The sequence below is a fragment of the Carassius auratus genome, unplaced genomic scaffold (assembly GCF_003368295.1).
Source record: "Carassius auratus strain Wakin unplaced genomic scaffold, ASM336829v1 scaf_tig00020973, whole genome shotgun sequence".
In the NCBI taxonomy this organism is placed as follows: Eukaryota; Metazoa; Chordata; class Actinopteri; order Cypriniformes; family Cyprinidae; genus Carassius; species Carassius auratus.
Genome location: NW_020525074.1, coordinates 21,707 through 39,364, shown reverse-complemented (window position 1 = coordinate 39,364; position 17,658 = coordinate 21,707). Strand labels below are relative to the sequence as shown.

General features: G+C 37.5%; 2 protein-coding genes and 1 pseudogene across 2 annotated transcripts; 2 read left to right on the top strand and 1 right to left on the bottom strand.

The window, feature by feature from the left end:
- Positions 1-1,380: 1,380 nt before the first annotated feature.
- On the top strand, positions 1,381-1,472 carry LOC113076666 (uncharacterized; annotated as a pseudogene).
- Positions 1,473-10,070: 8,598 nt separating this feature from the next.
- Positions 10,071-12,709, top strand: LOC113076658 (GTPase IMAP family member 7-like). The gene is made up of 2 exons (XM_026249350.1): positions 10,071-10,183; positions 10,349-12,709. The coding sequence occupies exon 2, from the start codon at positions 10,351-10,353 to the stop codon at positions 11,344-11,346; it is 996 nt and encodes a 331-aa protein (XP_026105135.1). The 5' UTR covers positions 10,071-10,183; positions 10,349-10,350; the 3' UTR covers positions 11,347-12,709.
- A 587-nt stretch (positions 12,710-13,296) lies between these two features.
- LOC113076659 (GTPase IMAP family member 4-like) lies at positions 13,297-15,662 on the bottom strand. Its single transcript, XM_026249352.1, has 4 exons — positions 15,573-15,662; positions 14,781-14,821; positions 14,631-14,664; positions 13,297-14,526 (listed from the first exon to the last, which is right to left on the bottom strand). Exons 2-4 carry the CDS (start codon positions 14,781-14,783, stop codon positions 13,775-13,777), a joined length of 789 nt encoding a protein of 262 aa, XP_026105137.1. The 5' UTR covers positions 14,784-14,821; positions 15,573-15,662; the 3' UTR covers positions 13,297-13,774.
- Between the last annotated feature and the right edge of the window lie 1,996 nt (positions 15,663-17,658).

Sequence of the window (17,658 nt, the reverse complement as noted above, 5' to 3'; positions counted from 1 at the left end):
TTTCTCTACATATTTATAAATTTAAAATATGACGCTAGTTCACCTGAACATCTTGATAACACAGCTGATGGTCAATTAATCTACTCTACAGTATGTGCAGACAATAACAAGGATAAAATATTGAAGAGGAGAAGTTATGACAAAAAAAAAAAGGCAAATACATCACGTGATGTTGGAAATGTGACTTTGGAACAAACCATTGGAGGTTATGGATCGTGCCACGGTAAAGTTGGCCATGAAAGTGCTCTAACAAGGCGACGCTTATTTTTTGACCATAGACCTCCAGCACAGGTGAGCCTTCCATTTCAGCATGATCTCTATACAGATATCAAAAAGAAATGAAAGGGGCCGTTTTCTTCTCGCATCCATTGATCGATAAGAGTAAATCTGCCGACATCGAGGTGATGCGTAAAAACGGCTATGAGAGGATGCCCCCTGTACCCTGCGGGGGAGACATCCTCTCTTAAGCTCCCTCCTTGCCATCTATGAAATACATCTCGCTTAAATGGCAAGACATACACAGCAGCAGGTCAGGCTGTGGCTTTATTACACACGATGGTGGTTCTTCAAGCATATCTTCAAGAGACCTGGATAGAGCCAAGGGCCTTTCTCCTGATCAGGTAGACGAGCTGTGCCACACCACAGATCTCTCTCCATGCTACGAAGCAGGCAGCCTCCGCCATGGGCAGAACTATGGTGGTCATGGTGGCAGCGGAGTGACATCTGTGGATGAGAAGATATCAGAAAGAAAGAAAAGGCTTTCTTCTCAATACTCAGGTTTCACCTTCTGAACTTTTTTCGGTATTTCCGTTGAGTCGGTGATCGAAAAATTCAGGGAGACGAAGGCGCGCTCTGCTGCTTTCAGATCCTTCGTTCCACAAAGGTCCAGGTCTGAGCCCGAACAACATAGGGGTCCTGGCCTGTCTCTATTGGAGGATCAACATGAGGGGCTATTTTGGTGATTCTCGTGGTAGTTTAGCAGCGCTCCCCTTTTTCTACTCTCAGATGAGTTATGTTTTTTCCCCAGAGCACTCCAGTATTGTTTCCATAGATCGAGTTGATGACTCTCAAACATACTGTTTTGTACACTATTCCATCTATGGGGTGCTCTGTCGGAGTGCCACGAGAGCCCCTCCTTAGAACAGTATTTGAAAATCCATGCTATAGTAAGTGTGCACATGTAGTCTTTGCACACTTTCTGAAATCCACACTGTGGTTAAGTTTGCACGCTAGTATTCTGCGTTCTTTCTAAAATCCTATATGGAGAGGGCTTCACGCGGTTGCTTCGTGCCCTTTCTTGAGTTGGTAAAAGCCCCGTTCATCTTGGGCGCCACTCCACCTATGTATCCTCGGATACCAATCTAAACAGAGGCAATAAACATTCTTTTGCAGAGGCAATATTGTAGCCTATGAGGCTCATCCGAGGCGCAATCATTGCTGGTTGAAAACTAGGGAAGTCGTGGCCTAATGGTTAGAGGGTTGGACTCCCAATCGAAGGGTTGTGAGTTCTAGTCTCGGGCCGGACGGAATTGTGGGTGGGGGTAGTGCATGAACAGCTCTCTCCACCTTCAATACCATGACTTAGGTGCCCTTGAGCAAGGCATCGAACCCCCAACTGCTCCCCGGGCGCCGCAGCATAAATGGCTGCCCACTGCTCCGGGTGTGTGCTCACAGTGTGTGTGTGTGTGTGTGTGTTCACTGCTCTGTGTGTGTGCATTTCGGATGGGTTAAATGCAGAGCACAAATTCTGAGTATGGGTCACCATACTTGGCTGAATGTCACTTCACTTTCACTTGTCACTTTCACTTTTCAGGGTGTTGCTACTAGAGAACTGTTGAGACAGCTCTTTCAGCAAGCTTATGCGTAAGCTAGTGGTAGCCCCTGTGTGACAGGCAAGATGCTAGGTTCTTAGCCGTATCCTTTAAAGGAATCTTTCCTGATTTCAAGCCTTAAGCTCTATCCCGGGCCGAGGCCCTAACAATTAAGTTGGGCATGTAGCTTAGGCCTTTGGCTGTAAGGGGTATTGTCACAGACAGCCGTCTAAACGTCTCAGGGGCAACTCCCATGGAAATGGTAGAGTTGGTACTTAGTGCTTGCCATGATTCTGGCCTGCACTCCCCTCAGCACGGCAGCGTGGGTATACTGTTCCCCATAGCGCCCCCTAGAGGATGCAGAGGATACATTCGTAACGTCTCAGGTTACGAATGTAACCATGGTTCCCTGAGTAGGGAACAAGACACTGCATCCTCTAGCTCCCTGCCATGCTTCAGACGCAAGCTTCAGATGAAGAAGTGAATGACGTGTTCTCCCGGTACCTGTTTATAGTCACGCCGGTAGTGACGTCAGAGGCTGTAGCTGGCCAACAAGTTGGTGTTTTTTCAATGTATGCTTCAGACACGGGTCAATGAGGTGTTTCCCATAGCAGCCCCTAGAGGACGCAGTGTCTCGTTCCCTACTCAGCGAACCATGGTTACATTCATAAACTGAGACGTTTTATAAGGAGCAACACAGTTGACACTGATTTTTTCGGACATACACAAAATGGATAATTTAATGTAGATTTTTCATAATTGACTGATTATTTTGGACAAATATTTATAAGAAATATATACAGAACTGTGTTAATTTCATTAACGAAGATGACGACGAAAATATGACGAAATTATGACAAAATTATGACTAAATTTATCCCACGTTCTCTATAACTAGACGAGACTGGACTATAAAGTTATTTGAGGAATACAGGACATTCAAAATGCATCTTATAGGCTATTGTCCTTCAAAATGTGCGTCCCTGTCATTGGACTGTGATTGGATAAGGGCAGTTTGCATATCGAGTAAGCAGCCGCAGTGGATGGTTAGACTAATAAAATGCGAACTAGCGATCTGAAACATGTGGCCTCAGCATCCGAAGGAGTAGGGATAAGGTGACCAGACGTCCCGTTTTTCCCCGGAGTCCCAATTTGTTGTCGATTCACTTAAAGTTAGTGAAGGCCGGATATGTGGAATCGTGTTGATAGAAGTGCTCTCTCGTGCACGCTCAACTTTCTCAATTCTCATATACAGCGTGCGATCAGTTCTCAGCGCTCACATACACACACAACAGTCCAAATTTGTATTGTGTAGAGTATCTCACGTACATACAGTAGGTTATGGATTAAGTGAATGTGAACAGGTGTGTAAAAACTGAATGTGTGTCAGTATTTCATGCATGCCTTCCGTCTTAAAGGACAGCATTCCAAATTAAATACCTTTGTCATTAATTTTAACCAACAAAATATAATAACTGTATACATGTTAAGTAAAACCTTCCAGATCTATTTATCTATATACCTATATTTTTATAAGTTGCTTAATATTTTCATAATTATTCAAGATTTTCCAAATTCAGTCCTTGATTCAAATTTCTCATAAGCGTAATTGATTTGGTCTAAAGAGAGAAGAATTAATGATTATTTTAATTTGAAAACTACATATGAAAAAGCTACCAAAATAAATTTTGGTAACTACAGTTTGGCTAAAACTATTGAGTAAAAGTAATGACTAAAAGTTGAGAAAAATGCAATGACTTTTCGTCGACTAAAACTAGACCAAATCTATGAAAGACTCAATTGAATAAAATGTGACTAAGACTATTAATCATTTTCGTCTCAAGACTAAGACTAAGACTAAATCAAAAATGCCTGACAAAATTAACACTGATACAGAAACATGTATTTTTAGAGCTAATCTGAAGAGCAAAACCTCACATTTACTAGATGGGACAGCACAAAAACAGCACATTCCAGTATAAAATGTTGCAAGATAAAATATGGATATCTGTTGTATTAAATGAATCAGAAATGTCTCCTGATAGAAAAGTGATCATTGTTTGAAGTGAGAAGTTATTGAAAAATTTGTTAAATTGATAATAGGGTCCATGGACATGACATGTATACCTAATTATAGAATGACTCAACATGATTTTGTGATTTCAGAAATGTGAATATTATCGACTTAATGTAAGAGTTGTATGCATAGTTAAAAGATGTGTTGAAAAGTCACGTCGTTGATACAAATTCACTGAGTGAGCTTTATCTAAAGTGTATCTCAAACATGTATGTTGAGTGAATTGAGCACATGATTGTGAATGTTTAAAGAATTGAAGTCATGATTTAAATTGATGTTTTATGTACATTAGGGTCCATATAAATGGACATATGAAAAAGAAAGGTTAAAACACATTAAGGAGGTAAGAAACATGGGTGTTTAATAGAGCTGTAATCAAGTCCAGCTTTGTGGAGTCTAAGTCAAGTCTAGGACTAGTCGAGACTGAGTAGAGACCGAGTCCAAAGAGTTTTGAGTCCAAGTCAAGACCAAGTCTAAATGAGAGAGAGAAAAAAGGATCCTCTTTAAAACGACATACATAACTACTGATAATGTATGTGATGTGAGAGATAGAATATCCTATTCTAAGAAAATTATTTGTACTGAGAGAGAGAGAGAGAGAGAGAGAGAGAGAGAGAGATGGGTTGTGATGAAACTGATACTGCTGTATAGAGCTTGGGAAACTACGTCATCTGCGCATTGCATTCTGGGTAGTCGCGGCCATGTTTGGGGACAAGCTCATCAGTAAAAGTGAAAGTGACATGACATACAGATCAAGTGTAAGAATACATATAAAGAAAAACTCAACAAGGAAGCAAAGATGCGGTATTTAGAAAAAAATCAAGACAATAAACGAACTCAATCTGCACGAACACAAAGAGTGGTCGGATGATCTTAAAGAGCTGCCGCTCATAACCTTCCCCAATATGTTTTCTAACCTTGTTTGTAGTGTCAGAGTGTACACCTCTGATCAGTTTAAAAATGATAAATCTCTCGAGTCTCACCTGCAATTTACAAATGGATGGGTGCAGAACCTACAAATTTTCCGCGTCAACAAGCGGAAAACTGTTGTCTGCACAAAGGTCTTGAATTAATAAATTTGAACAATTGTCTTTCTATGTACCTTTTTCACTTATTACATTATCTATGTTCTTGATATTGGAAGGTTACTATACTATACTTGAAGGATACTTGAAGTGCACTGAACGTATAAATTAAATAATCTTCCTTTTTTTCAATTTTGACTGCCCTACCTGTGGTCTTGATACTTGTTTACCTAATTACCTTTTATGTGTTACACTGCCCCTTTACTTTTTAATATGCGTTATTGTAAACTGTACAAATTAACCTCAGTGTGTTATGATGCACAAATAAAGAGATACAGAATTGATCAATTTTGCCGTTTATTACTGTAACAGGTGGTATGCAATATGCATAACACTGATAATGCAGGAGATGTGGTTCATGCATAGGTAACATTTAATGTAACGTTAAGTCTGTCAAATCGATTAATCACATCCAAAAAAAAGTTGTTTATATAACGTACATTTCTGTATATTATATATATATAAATGCACATACATACGTGTGTATATATCAGACCAAAGGGACAATCCTTCTTTTCCTTCTTACTGCTGCTAACCAAGCTATGTGACGCCGCTTTGTTAACTCGGAGACCTGAGATCAATGTGCGGTTTTCCAGCGGGAAAGCTGAAAAATCGCACTCCATTCAAATTATTTTTCCATGCCGGTCATGAGTACGAGTATGGCGGTTAATTACACAACAAGCTTTTACCATTGTAATTTATTTTTTAGCTGTAGAGAGCAAACAAATCAATACAATACAATACATACAGCAGCGTCCGTGTCCCAAAGTCCCAGAATGCATTGCGTTGCTGACGTCATGTTCCCAGACTCTATTGTGTGGGTCAGTAACAGTGAAATCTGCGCAGAACCGATCACCGGTGATCAGCGCGAGATGCATGCCGGTTAGAAATGTGTCCAAGTGCGGTCCGCCTTGCTCTGATGTCATGCTGACATGTCAAAAATCTCTCGCTAGCGCAAGGCGCACGTGTCGGATTCTGCGGTTTGGCGCATTTAATCTCCACGGACTGCGCTGATCAAAAGCATGATGGGAAATGACTTGCTGACGACACAGCTTTATAGCTTAATGCTCATTGGTTTAAACAACTGTGATGTATTGTTCTCTTTTAAAATGTTTGATTTTAAAACTCTAATATCATGTTTTATGTGTATGGGGAGAGCGGGATCGAAAGTAACGTGGGACGAAAGTAACAAAGCGATTTTCATTCCCAGCTATGACAGCATGTTCAGCATGCAATCCTTGACGGAGCTGAGAAACATCATGTGATTTCCTCATTGTTTCCCGAAGTTAGGACCGTAAAACTGTTTTCGAGTACAAAAAGTAAATTGTTGAAGCGGTCATTTTGTCATTAGTCGTGTTGTTTTTCTTGTTTCATGTGTCACAGTAATGATCAATCTACAGGTTGTTAAGTATGGAGCCAGAAGAATCTCAATAAAGATAAATGCACACACTACATTCACATATGCACACACAGGATCCATACATGCACACACATAATTCATAAATACACACACAGGATACACAAATGCACACAAAATTCACAAATGCACACACAAAATTTAAAAAGCACAGAAGATTCACAAATGCATACAAAATTCAGAAATACATACACAATTCAGAAATGCAAACAACATTTACAAATGCACTCAAGATTCACAAATGGACAGGACAAGATTCAGAAATGTATTTCTGATGCACACACACATATATCTTGATTTACAAACTGCTTGCGGTCTGTGAACTTCACTGCATTTGCCAATGCCTTTTTTTAAACAGGGAATGATCTGCAACCAATCAGATATCTCCCTTGTTTTAGCCAATCACAAGAATGCACCCCACGTGGGGGATTGTTTACTTATAAGCCAATCAGCGAACGACTCACTTTCCTCACGCAGCGAACGACTCACTTACCTCACACAGCCGGCGACTCACTTTGCGCAGCGAACGACTCACTTTCCTCACGAGTCACGCAGCGAACGACTCACTTTCCTCAGCCAGCGAGCGACTCACTTTCCTCACGAGTCATGCAGCGAACGACTCACTTTCCTCACCCAGCTAGCGACTCACTTTCCTCACGAGTCACGCAGCGAACGACTCACTTTCCTCAGCCAGCGAGCGACTCACTTTCCTCACGAGTCATGCAGCGAACGACTCACTTTCCTCACCCAGCTAGCGACTCACTTTCCTCACGAGTCACGCAGCGAACGACTCACTTTCCTCACCCAGCGAGCGACTCACTTTCCTCAGCGAACGATTCACTTTCCTCAGGAGTCACGCAGCGAACGACTCACTTTCCTCACCCAGCGAACGACTCACTTTCCTCACCCAGCGAGCGACTCACTTTCCTCAGCGAACGATTCCTCAAGCAGCGAAGTTGAGCGAACGATTCACTTTCCTCACGCAGCGATCAACTCACTTTCCTAAGCGAACGACAGCCGCAGACCCACTTTTCGAAGCCAGAGAGCCACTTTCCTCTCGCAGCGGACCACTGACTCTCTCTTCATGTAGGGACTGAATATTATAATTAAAGTGACTTCTATATTGCATCCAAAAGAATATTTAGATATATTTAAATATTCAAAAAGGTTTAAACATTTTTTTTTTTTTTACTTTCATTAAAATATTTCAATAAAATGAAATAATTGCCTATTGCAAATTTATGAATCCATGGTTAACTTTTTTTTCTGCAGTCACTGGACTATATGTATTGAGACATTTTTTTATTTATATTTTGTAAAAAATAATAAAAAATAAACCTGAATTGTAATCTAAACATCTGTATTTTTATACAATTTAATACAATTGCTGTGTGAACACGTTCATGTGATTGGCTTATAAGTAAACAATCCCCCCACATGGGGTGCATTCTTGTGATTGGCTAAAAGAAGGCAGATATCTGATTGGTTGCTGATCATTCCCTGTTTAAAAAAAAAGCATTTGTGTGTCGAGCCAAGTCAAGGGAGTCTCAAAATTCACACACAAATGCAGTGAAGTTCACAGACCGCAAGCAGTTTGTGAATCAAGATATATGTGTGTGTGCATCAGAAATACATTTCTGAATCTTGTCCTGTCCATTTGTGAATCTTGTTCTGTGCATTTGTGAATCTTGTTCTGTGCATTTGTGAATCTTGTTCTGTGCATTTGTGAATCTTGTTCTGTGCATTTGTGAATCTTGAGTGCATTTGTAAAGGTTGTTTGCATTTCTGAATTGTGTGTGTATTTCTGATTTTTGTGTGCATTTCTGAATTTTGTATGCATTTGTGAATCTTCTGTGCTTTTTAAATTTTGTGTGTGCATTTGTGTATCCTGTGTGTGTATTTATGAATCATGTGTGTGCATCTATGAATCCTGTGTGTGCATATGTGACTGTAGTGTGTGCATTTATCTTTATTGAGACTCTTCTGGCTCCATAGTTTAGTGCTTTAACACATCCTAAAGTTTGCATTTTCAAATTTGTTTTATATAAAATTAAATCGAGTTTTAATGTTAGGAGTTCCTGTCGGGACGAAAGTAACAGTTGTTACTTTTGTCCCGCTACAGTCACAAAAAGTATTTATTTTTTTCCAGTGCAAGCTATATTGTGAATTTCTGTGTCTTGCATTATTTCTTACAAATGTTTATGTCATATTATACCAAAAGAATATGTCTTAGCGAGGGTCAGAAAGACAGACAGAGGTCTGGTTTTATCCAGATGTTTTTGAGAGGGTGTTTCTGGACATAGAGGAACATCTCTCTCTGGGCAGCTGCTACATCACATTTATATTTAGGTTTTAGCCATATCTTAGCTTTTACACCTCCACCTGTGAATTTGCAGTGTTTCCAGATGTTTTAATGCACATTTTTAATTCATGCATAAAAACAACTGAATGGAAACATAAATAGTCCTACTGTTACATTAGGTTTTTTATTATGCTAATGTGATTAAATTTTTATATTGTGCATTCTGTAGAATTTTTTTTATTATATAAAAATACATTGAAATTTACAATAAAAAATACATTCAGGTTTTAAGACATCTGATGAAACTTAAACTTAAATTTAAAATGAAAATATGAAAATGTAATTTAACAATATTTTTTGCAAAGATAAAGGATAAAATATGTTTGCAGTTATTTATTAACAAGGTCACAATCAGGTATACTTAAGAAAAATAAGACTAACAGAAAAAAATCTAGCTTATATTGTTGTGTTACTTTCGTCCCAGCCGATGGGGTCGAAAGTAACAATGTGCAACTTATGTTCAAAGTGAAAATATACTGAAGTCTTTCTACATTTCTACAAAATAACACCTGGTATTGTTAGACCACACTTCTGAGTCACTGGCCACAGCAGAAATATATCTCTGTCTACAAACATTATCTTTTAAAATGAAGTTTTTCTGAAAAATGGTACTTTCGCCCCTGCTCTGCCCTATGTTATGTGTGAATATTACCAAACTATCTGAAAGTGCGATCTCTTTGGGTTATGCAATTTAACTTTTATAAAAAAACTATAAAAAAAAATAAAAACACATATGTCTGTATTAAAGAAACAAAATATTGATAAACACGTCTTTGGTATGTAATTAAATGGGTGTCTTGTTCATTTTATTTATTTTCAAATAAAAGCAACAGAACTTGAATTACATCCAGTTTATTAGCAACACTGTGCACAAGCGTGAATCCCGCGATAGTCATCTTTGATCTCACAGGTGTCAGATCCACTGCGAGAAGAGAGATCTGTCCGGCTTGCCTGCGCTTTGTTCACTCCTCCTCTCGCTGCAGCCGCCTACTCTCGCTTACATTTCAGGCGAAGCCAGGCGCATCTCAAACAAGCCTAATAACACCCTTATGCACAGGCCTATTTACAGCATTAATTAATGTATTATTTACGTCTTATGTATTATGTGAACGGACAGTTAATATATTTCATGGTAGCCTGATGATTAACAATTAATACATATAAATTATGATTGCGTCCTTGTTTGTTGACTTTGTTGCCACAAACAAAATAAATTCTGAATCTCACACGCTTATTTAGCAGAATCAGAACAATGAGTGGAGTTCAGGGGGGCGGGACATCGAAAGTGAAAGTAGCTACAGAAGCCATTTTAAGAAGCCAGTGTTCACCATTTTGCAACGCCGTTCTGCTATATTTTTCTCCGTGTTGTAATCTCACAAACCATAATTAAGGATAAATATTAAACCATTTGGACCTACTCTGAACAAACAGGTAAGGCGATGCTTTTGGGTCCTAAAAAAAGAAAATAATAGGCTATAATTTGTATGGATCAAGTTACTTTTTTAAACGCCTCCGGTATGCGCTAGATGTCGATTTACGGCTTACAGCAATATCTCACAACAGCTATAAATGCGCCGTATTTCTTGTGTTTTTCAGTAATGCAGCCAACTTCGGACAAGCTTTGCCTTCTTTTGATCGGTAAAACCGGTTCAGGAGTCAGTGCTTCTGCAAACACTATCCTGGGAGAACAAAAGTTTGATTCCGCGAAGAGCCTGAACTCAATCACCGACAGATGCCAAAAACACACAGCTGAAGTGTCAAACAGAAGAGTTACAGTAATTGACTCTCCAAACCTCTTTAATTCAACTGACATTGATCTGACAGTGGAGTTAAAGAGAGGACTGGTGATGTGCTCTTCTGGAGTCCACGCAATCCTTCTGGTTTTCCCTTTACACACTTTCACTCAGCAAGATGCAGATACCATATTCTTGTTCAAGCAGATGTTTGGTGAAAACGCCATGAAACACACATTAGTCTTGTTCACACATGGAGATGAGCTTCAAAATAAATCAATCAGTCAACTCATTAGACGTAATGCAGAGCTGTCCAAACTAACAGAGGAGTATGGAGGGAGATATCACTTACTGAACAACAAAGATCTGAATGACAGAGAGCAGGTCACCAAACTCCTGATGAAGATCCAGCGAATGGTGTCTGAAAATGACAACAGCTGCTACACTTTACAAATGTTTGAGACTCAGTCACTCGACATATTTCTGAAGCCAAAGTATTTGTATGTGGTCAGTGTTGTCATTGTGATAGCTTTGGGTTGTGTGAGTATGGAGAATGTAGGGTCCTGGGATTTTAAAGCATTTCTACATGCTTGTGCTGGGGGAGTTTTATCAGCATTGGCAGGTGTTGCTTCCGGACTCATTTGGACAAATATATGGAAAAATAAGTGCCGTAAGGCTGGGAAATGTACAAAAAGTCTTCTGAAAAATCTGAAAGTGCTGGGAGTCTTGTGTGGCTGTGGTGCTGGAGGAATCAGTGTGTTTATTCTGGGTCCAGTGGGGTTAACAGCTACATTATTGAGAGGAACAGAGGGGGGTGTCATGGCTTATACCACAATGATGAAACATTGCAGAAAGTTATGATGAATTAGTCATTCTCAGTATGGTCACAAAAATATTCATTTTCTTTTTTTATATATCATTAGCATTGCCGTTGTTAAAAACTTAACTGTTATAATATGAAGAGTTCAGATGCAAAACCCTCTAAAATCCATCTGAAAATCTCCTTTAAAATTTGCATTTATATTTGGCTGTTTATGTTCAGTAAATTCACTTTAATGTCATTGAATATCTTCTTCTCATTACCATTATAGTGAAATGACTTAAACATAGGAGCTTGATAAAAATGCTAATTTTGGAAGAAAATTTCTGATGACTTTTAGAGGGTTTTGAATCTGAACTCTTCATATATTGATTTACTCTGATCAGTGTTGTGTCTCATAAAAAAAAAGAAAAAAAAGATAATTTGTTATCATGGTTATAAAGTCCTTTGATTAAACAATGAAAAAAAGTATAATAAACAAAGGCAATATTATTTTAGCAGATTTACGTTTATTGTAACAATGTCAAAATGTTAATAAATAATTACTTAAATGGCAGAAATCCAAACAGAAACTGCTTGAAAATCAGATATCTAATTGATGAGTCAAGGTTTGGTGCAAATAAAAACAAGGAAATAATACAATATAATATTCTTAACAGTACAGACAAATGGTTGTAAGGGTCTTTGATAATTTCAGTTAAGCACATGCACATAATGTCACTTTCCATCCTGTTTTCTTTAATAAAACTTTAGGGGCCCAGTCCCTCATCATCTCCCAGGGATTGACAAGTTTTGGTACAATGTAAACATCAGTATTATCAATGCATTTGATAAACTGTGTTGTTCGTTGTTGCATCTATCAAAAATAATATTATTCTTTTTTTTTCATTACAAAAAAAAGAAGCAGGAAATAGAGAGGAAAATATAATAACAGTGAGAAAAATAAATGGTTTGCTTTTACAAAATCTAAACAGTATTTACAAAACAAATCATGATTGTAATAACACACATGTGTCAGTATAAAGTCCAAGACCACTGGGTTTAAAAAGAGGCTGTACAATTAAACTTGAGCATATTCTAAATTTAAATTGGTTTTGTGATGCATCTTGTTCAAAGTTGAAAAACTTGTGTGCCACCTCTTAATCCAGTATTGTGTTTCTGTCACAGTCATGGACTTCTGTTTGCCTGTTCCGTTTGAGTTTTCCTTATTTGACCATTTTCTTTTTCTTGTTTAGTTAATTGATTTCTCCCCACTTGTTTTTGTTCTTCTAATTACGTTCTTTGTGTTTATAAACCCTTTCTGTTTAGTCTGTCCTTGAAGTAACGTAAAGTATCATTGTGCTAAGTCAAGCTATGTATGTTTGTTTTTCGCCCAGGTCTTCATTAAAAGCTATTTCTTTTGGATTTTCGTCTGGCACCCTTCATTGAAAGATATGCACATGTTACAGTGTCCAGTTACATTTTTCCCAACACCAGTTTGGGAAGCACAATCCTTGTGTATGAGAGATTGACAGCAGGGATTCCTTGCAGTGGTGTTTTCGACACTGTAGGGGGAAAAAGGAACCCAATCACTTATTTTACCTCAAAATTTATTTTAAATTTACTAATAAACATACTAGCTTCACTACTAAATGTATCTTTGTGTAATATTAACATTTGTTTGATCTGAATCTTTTAAGTGTGACATATGCGTAAACTTAGATTTAATGATTAAAAAAAAAAAAGGAAGGGGACAAAAACCTTTTCAAAGAACTGTATTTATAAGTTTTCAGCCAGTTTGACTGAAATTATTTTAGACTGGCTATAATTACTCCTTGTGTAGTGGGTCTGATGCTTGATACCATGCTTATTTCCTCATTTTGCCTCTGTTGTGGTCCCTAAATAGCTGCTTGAAGCTATAGTTCACTGTTGCTATGTTACTAGCAATTTCTGAGTAAAAAAGTTTATACAAAATAAATAAAAAGATTCAAATAAAGTGACATGACAATAAGGACTTGTCAGAGTTTATTATTAAGTAGATGTTATACATTTGCCATTCTCTGTCAGACTTAGGACTAGGTGTAATTAATTTCATAAACATATCAGTACATGTATGAAAATTACACTGAACAAAATGCCCATAATCATTAAAAACTACTAAGCATAAGAGCACAGAAGCAAAGTAATATAGCTCAGGATACTGTTAATAGGTGCTGGCTAAATGTGCATTAAAGCAAGAAATGTCTGCTGTAAGACTTTTGTATTCATATTGTAGATTAGTAAGGATTTATTTACACAAGACTCTTTTAAATGAATGAAACAAATGTCAAAGTAGTATCTTGTATACAAATATGATCTGTTTGATAAATGTAACCGTTTTCAAACATGTGAACGTACAGTATAGCTAAAATATTCTGTTGCATGAATTAATTTCTCATTTTGATACATAACTTCCCCCATAAGCAGAGTAGAATGTCATTTAGGTTATATTTAATCATGTTTCGTTAAACCGAATTCAATGTATTTACCCTTGACCTTTGTATAATCAAAACTTTTAGCCACGTTCTGGAAAAAGTCAATTATAGCTTTGAAAAATGACTTAAGTATTTCCCAGAATTTTTCCCATGGCCACTTTTGTGCCCATTCATACATCTCATTAGTGTAGTAGCCCTGATTCCTCTCTATTGAGTCAATCTTCATCAGAAGATCACTGACCTGCTGTCTGTCAGTCAGATCTCTGTTATTGAGGACGTGATAACCCTGACAACTCTGAACAACTCTTCTGACAACATCATTCCCATCAATCTCTTCGTCCATACTCTCTCTGATACATTCATCTCCGTATGTGAAGAGGAGAATAACATGCTTTAGCACATCTTTACCAAAAACCTTCTTCACTTTTTCCAATATCTCTTCCTCCTGCTCTGTGAATCTGCCAAACGGCACGACAAATAAAAACGCATGAACTCCTGGAGAAGAAAGATACACACTTCTCGCAAACTCCCTCGACAGCTGCTCTTGTGTAAGATTAGTACAAAAAAACCCAGGAGTGTCAATAATAGACACAGATCTGCCACCAATCACTGATCTCTGAACAGTAGATTCACGTGTAACAGCAGACAGTTTTCTTCCACACGGGAATCTGTTCCCTCCCAGGATGGTGTTTCCTGATGAACTTTTCCCAACTCCAGTTTTCCCCAGAAGGACAATATTAATGTTGTTATTGCTCTGCTGTTGTGCTGCTATGGGAGTTTGACCAGGAAGAGAAAGTAGCCTATTTATATACCTTACTATGTGTGATCATGTCATGTGCATTTCTGTGTATTCATCTTAATATAATATTTACCTGCATTGTTACATCTGTGATGCAGATTCTCAGCCTGTAGGAGATTATTAAACACATTCACAATAAAGTTGTATAAGTTTTTATCTAGGGCAATAAATAAAATGGTATACATTTTTTAGATGATGAAATGTCTGAATTAATGTTTTATACCATTGTCTTCTGTCGTCCTTTTCTTAGCGGAGCTGCACAACCTGCAAAAACAACAAATCATTGTAATTTATCCAGTGAACAGAAATATATGAAATATGCCAAATAGAATTTCAAGCCAGTTGAGTTCCTATTTCACTTCATTCTATTCTGTTTTAAAATGAAACAACACACACAAAATAAATGAAACACTAATCATCACTGTTTGTCTGTGAGCTGCTGACCCCTGATGAATTTCTGTGTTTGTGCTGTTGATCTCCAGACTAGGAAATTCCAAACTAATTTTATCTTGGTGTGATTTTATCTGGACTGTCTTTTACATTGCAAATACCTGACGCAATTATTCCAGACTGGAGGAAACAATGTCAGATCAACTGAAATTTTTGCATATCAACGGGCATTAAGTCGTAAAGCTGGCAAATAGAGATCACTTTGGTTAAAATTAAGTCATGTTAATCAGATAACACAGCAAGTCATTCTCACAGTAAATCATACTAAACTCTTGATTTGCAGACTCTAAACTGAACTGCAGTAAGTCACTGTATTCATTTTTGTTCCAACAGCATTACACTCTTTCAGTTTCATAATGACATGAAATCATTACCCCTCCCCCCATTTGGCTCTATTACATTTGGTTAAACTTCAGTATTAACACCTGTACAAACGCTCACTGTGAATGTGTTTTCATTTTTAAAACACAATGACTTAAAATATAACAATTTCAAACAACCACGTTATATCTGCTATTAGAGCACAGAAACATTATAATTGAGATTAAGGATGTAAAATACTCACTGTGATTCTGATTTTCAGACAGATGTACTGTTTCCAGGATAGATTCAGATTTAGACAAACACAGATTTATATACTCTTCATCAGCTCCACCCAGAGGAGGAAGGAGCTCAGAATGGAAATTTCCAGAATCCAAAGAGAAAGTGAAAATGTTACAACATTTTCAAGGTGTGGCTAGCTTGGGTATTCAGAGACAATGGAGGACTTTGTTTCAGTTAATACATGTTGAATTACTTACTTTACCTTTTTTAGAAGAAGATTCAGACTTCATTATCCCAAAAGATCGACCGGCAAAGCAGAATTATATTAAGAAAAGTCCCATTCAGACAAAAATAGAAAGTTATACACAGCATTTAATCAAATGAAAGGAAATAATCTTCAGTTTGTATAATAAATAGAATATTGCCTTTGCGTCTGTATTTGTGAACACTTGTTTTGCACACTGTGACCCCTAAAAAAATAGGTACATGACACCCCTGCATTGAAGTATTTGTAGCTACAACACTGGAGTGTTCATATCTTATTTTACAGAGAATTATATTTTGTTTTTGTTGTGACATTTTGTTTAAAACTGTATATGGCCCCTAATGTAAATCTCATTTTTTATTTTCATATAAGTTAAATTGTTTAATTATAATATATCTATCATGTTTGATTTATAGTTATTACATCAGCTGAGTAGGCGTGGTTACAGATAGTCTCGCGAGTTCAGAGAGATTAATGAGAGATGCAGATGCAGCAATGATAGAAAGTCGAAGATAACGTGCAGTGGCTGTTATAAAATATCGAAGCACGTTTGATTGCATCCTATGAAGGAGGGATTGGTCATAAGCATACAGATTGTAAGCAAACATAAGTTTTCCGTGTGCGTCATTAACGATGTGTATGTATTGTTTATTTGTTAACCATCTTAATGACTCAGCACCTGTTACACAGATCGCCTTGGAAACTAATTTCGCTTATTTTCTTTATTAAAGAACAACACACATACCTACACATCACGAATCTCACGAATTATACAAGCATTGTCAATACTTAACACGGCCAGCGTGTCACTATACAGAGAAGGACATCTCTCCACCACATCTGCCTGTTGCATGTCTCCGTGTGAGGATTACTACGAGTCCAATCATATTTTTGCACCTATGGGTGTATAAGAACTGAGAACTACCTCACTGCACGATCTAAGTACCTCTGCATCTTTGAATCCTGTTTGTGCATATTGTTCTTTAATTTTGATTGTTCACTGTTGCGCAAGCCTTCTAAAGTGATTGGTATCGGTGCGTCATACACAGAGCCGGATTAAATAAATTGACTACACTAGGCAGGCTGCATTTTATGGGCCCCCCTCCATCGATGTTATTTATGAATTGAAATCTGAAACTTACCAAAGTTACTAATAAAAGTTAATTCACATTTTACATAGCCTAGTCTTTGGTTACAAATTGGTTGTGTTGTATATTAAACAGTCTATCAGACTATTTTTTGATATTCATTATTTATAAGCCATTACAAGGCTCTATTAAATGCTATTAAATTATAGGGAAGTCGTGGCCTAATAGGCGCCGCAGCATAAATGGCTGCCCACTGCTCCGGGTGTGTGTGTGTGTGTGTGTTCACTGCTCTGTGTGTGTGCACTTCAGATGGGTTAAATGCAGAGCACAGATTCTGAGTATGGGTCACCATACTTGGCTGAATGTCATGTCACTTTCACATTCACTCATCCATTGGGAGTGTCATTGTTAAGGCAGTAGTACCAGTAAATAACCAATAGGTGTCAGTAAACTACGTAAACAGAGCAAATAAGATAAACTTTATCTTAATAGATAAAGATTATCTTATTTGCTCTGTTTACATTAAATCAACACATTCAATTAAGATTTTCTGCAAAATAGCTTACAACAGTGGTTTTCAACCCGTGGGTCGCGGTGGTATTGCGGGGGGGCCGCAAATTATAATATTGTTAACATATATAAAATGTCTAAGTCATAACATAATATCATCATTTCATATATATAATTAAATAACAAAAAATAAATATAAAACTGTAACTTTGCTTCCACTATTCGAGCTGGCTGATTGGTTTAAG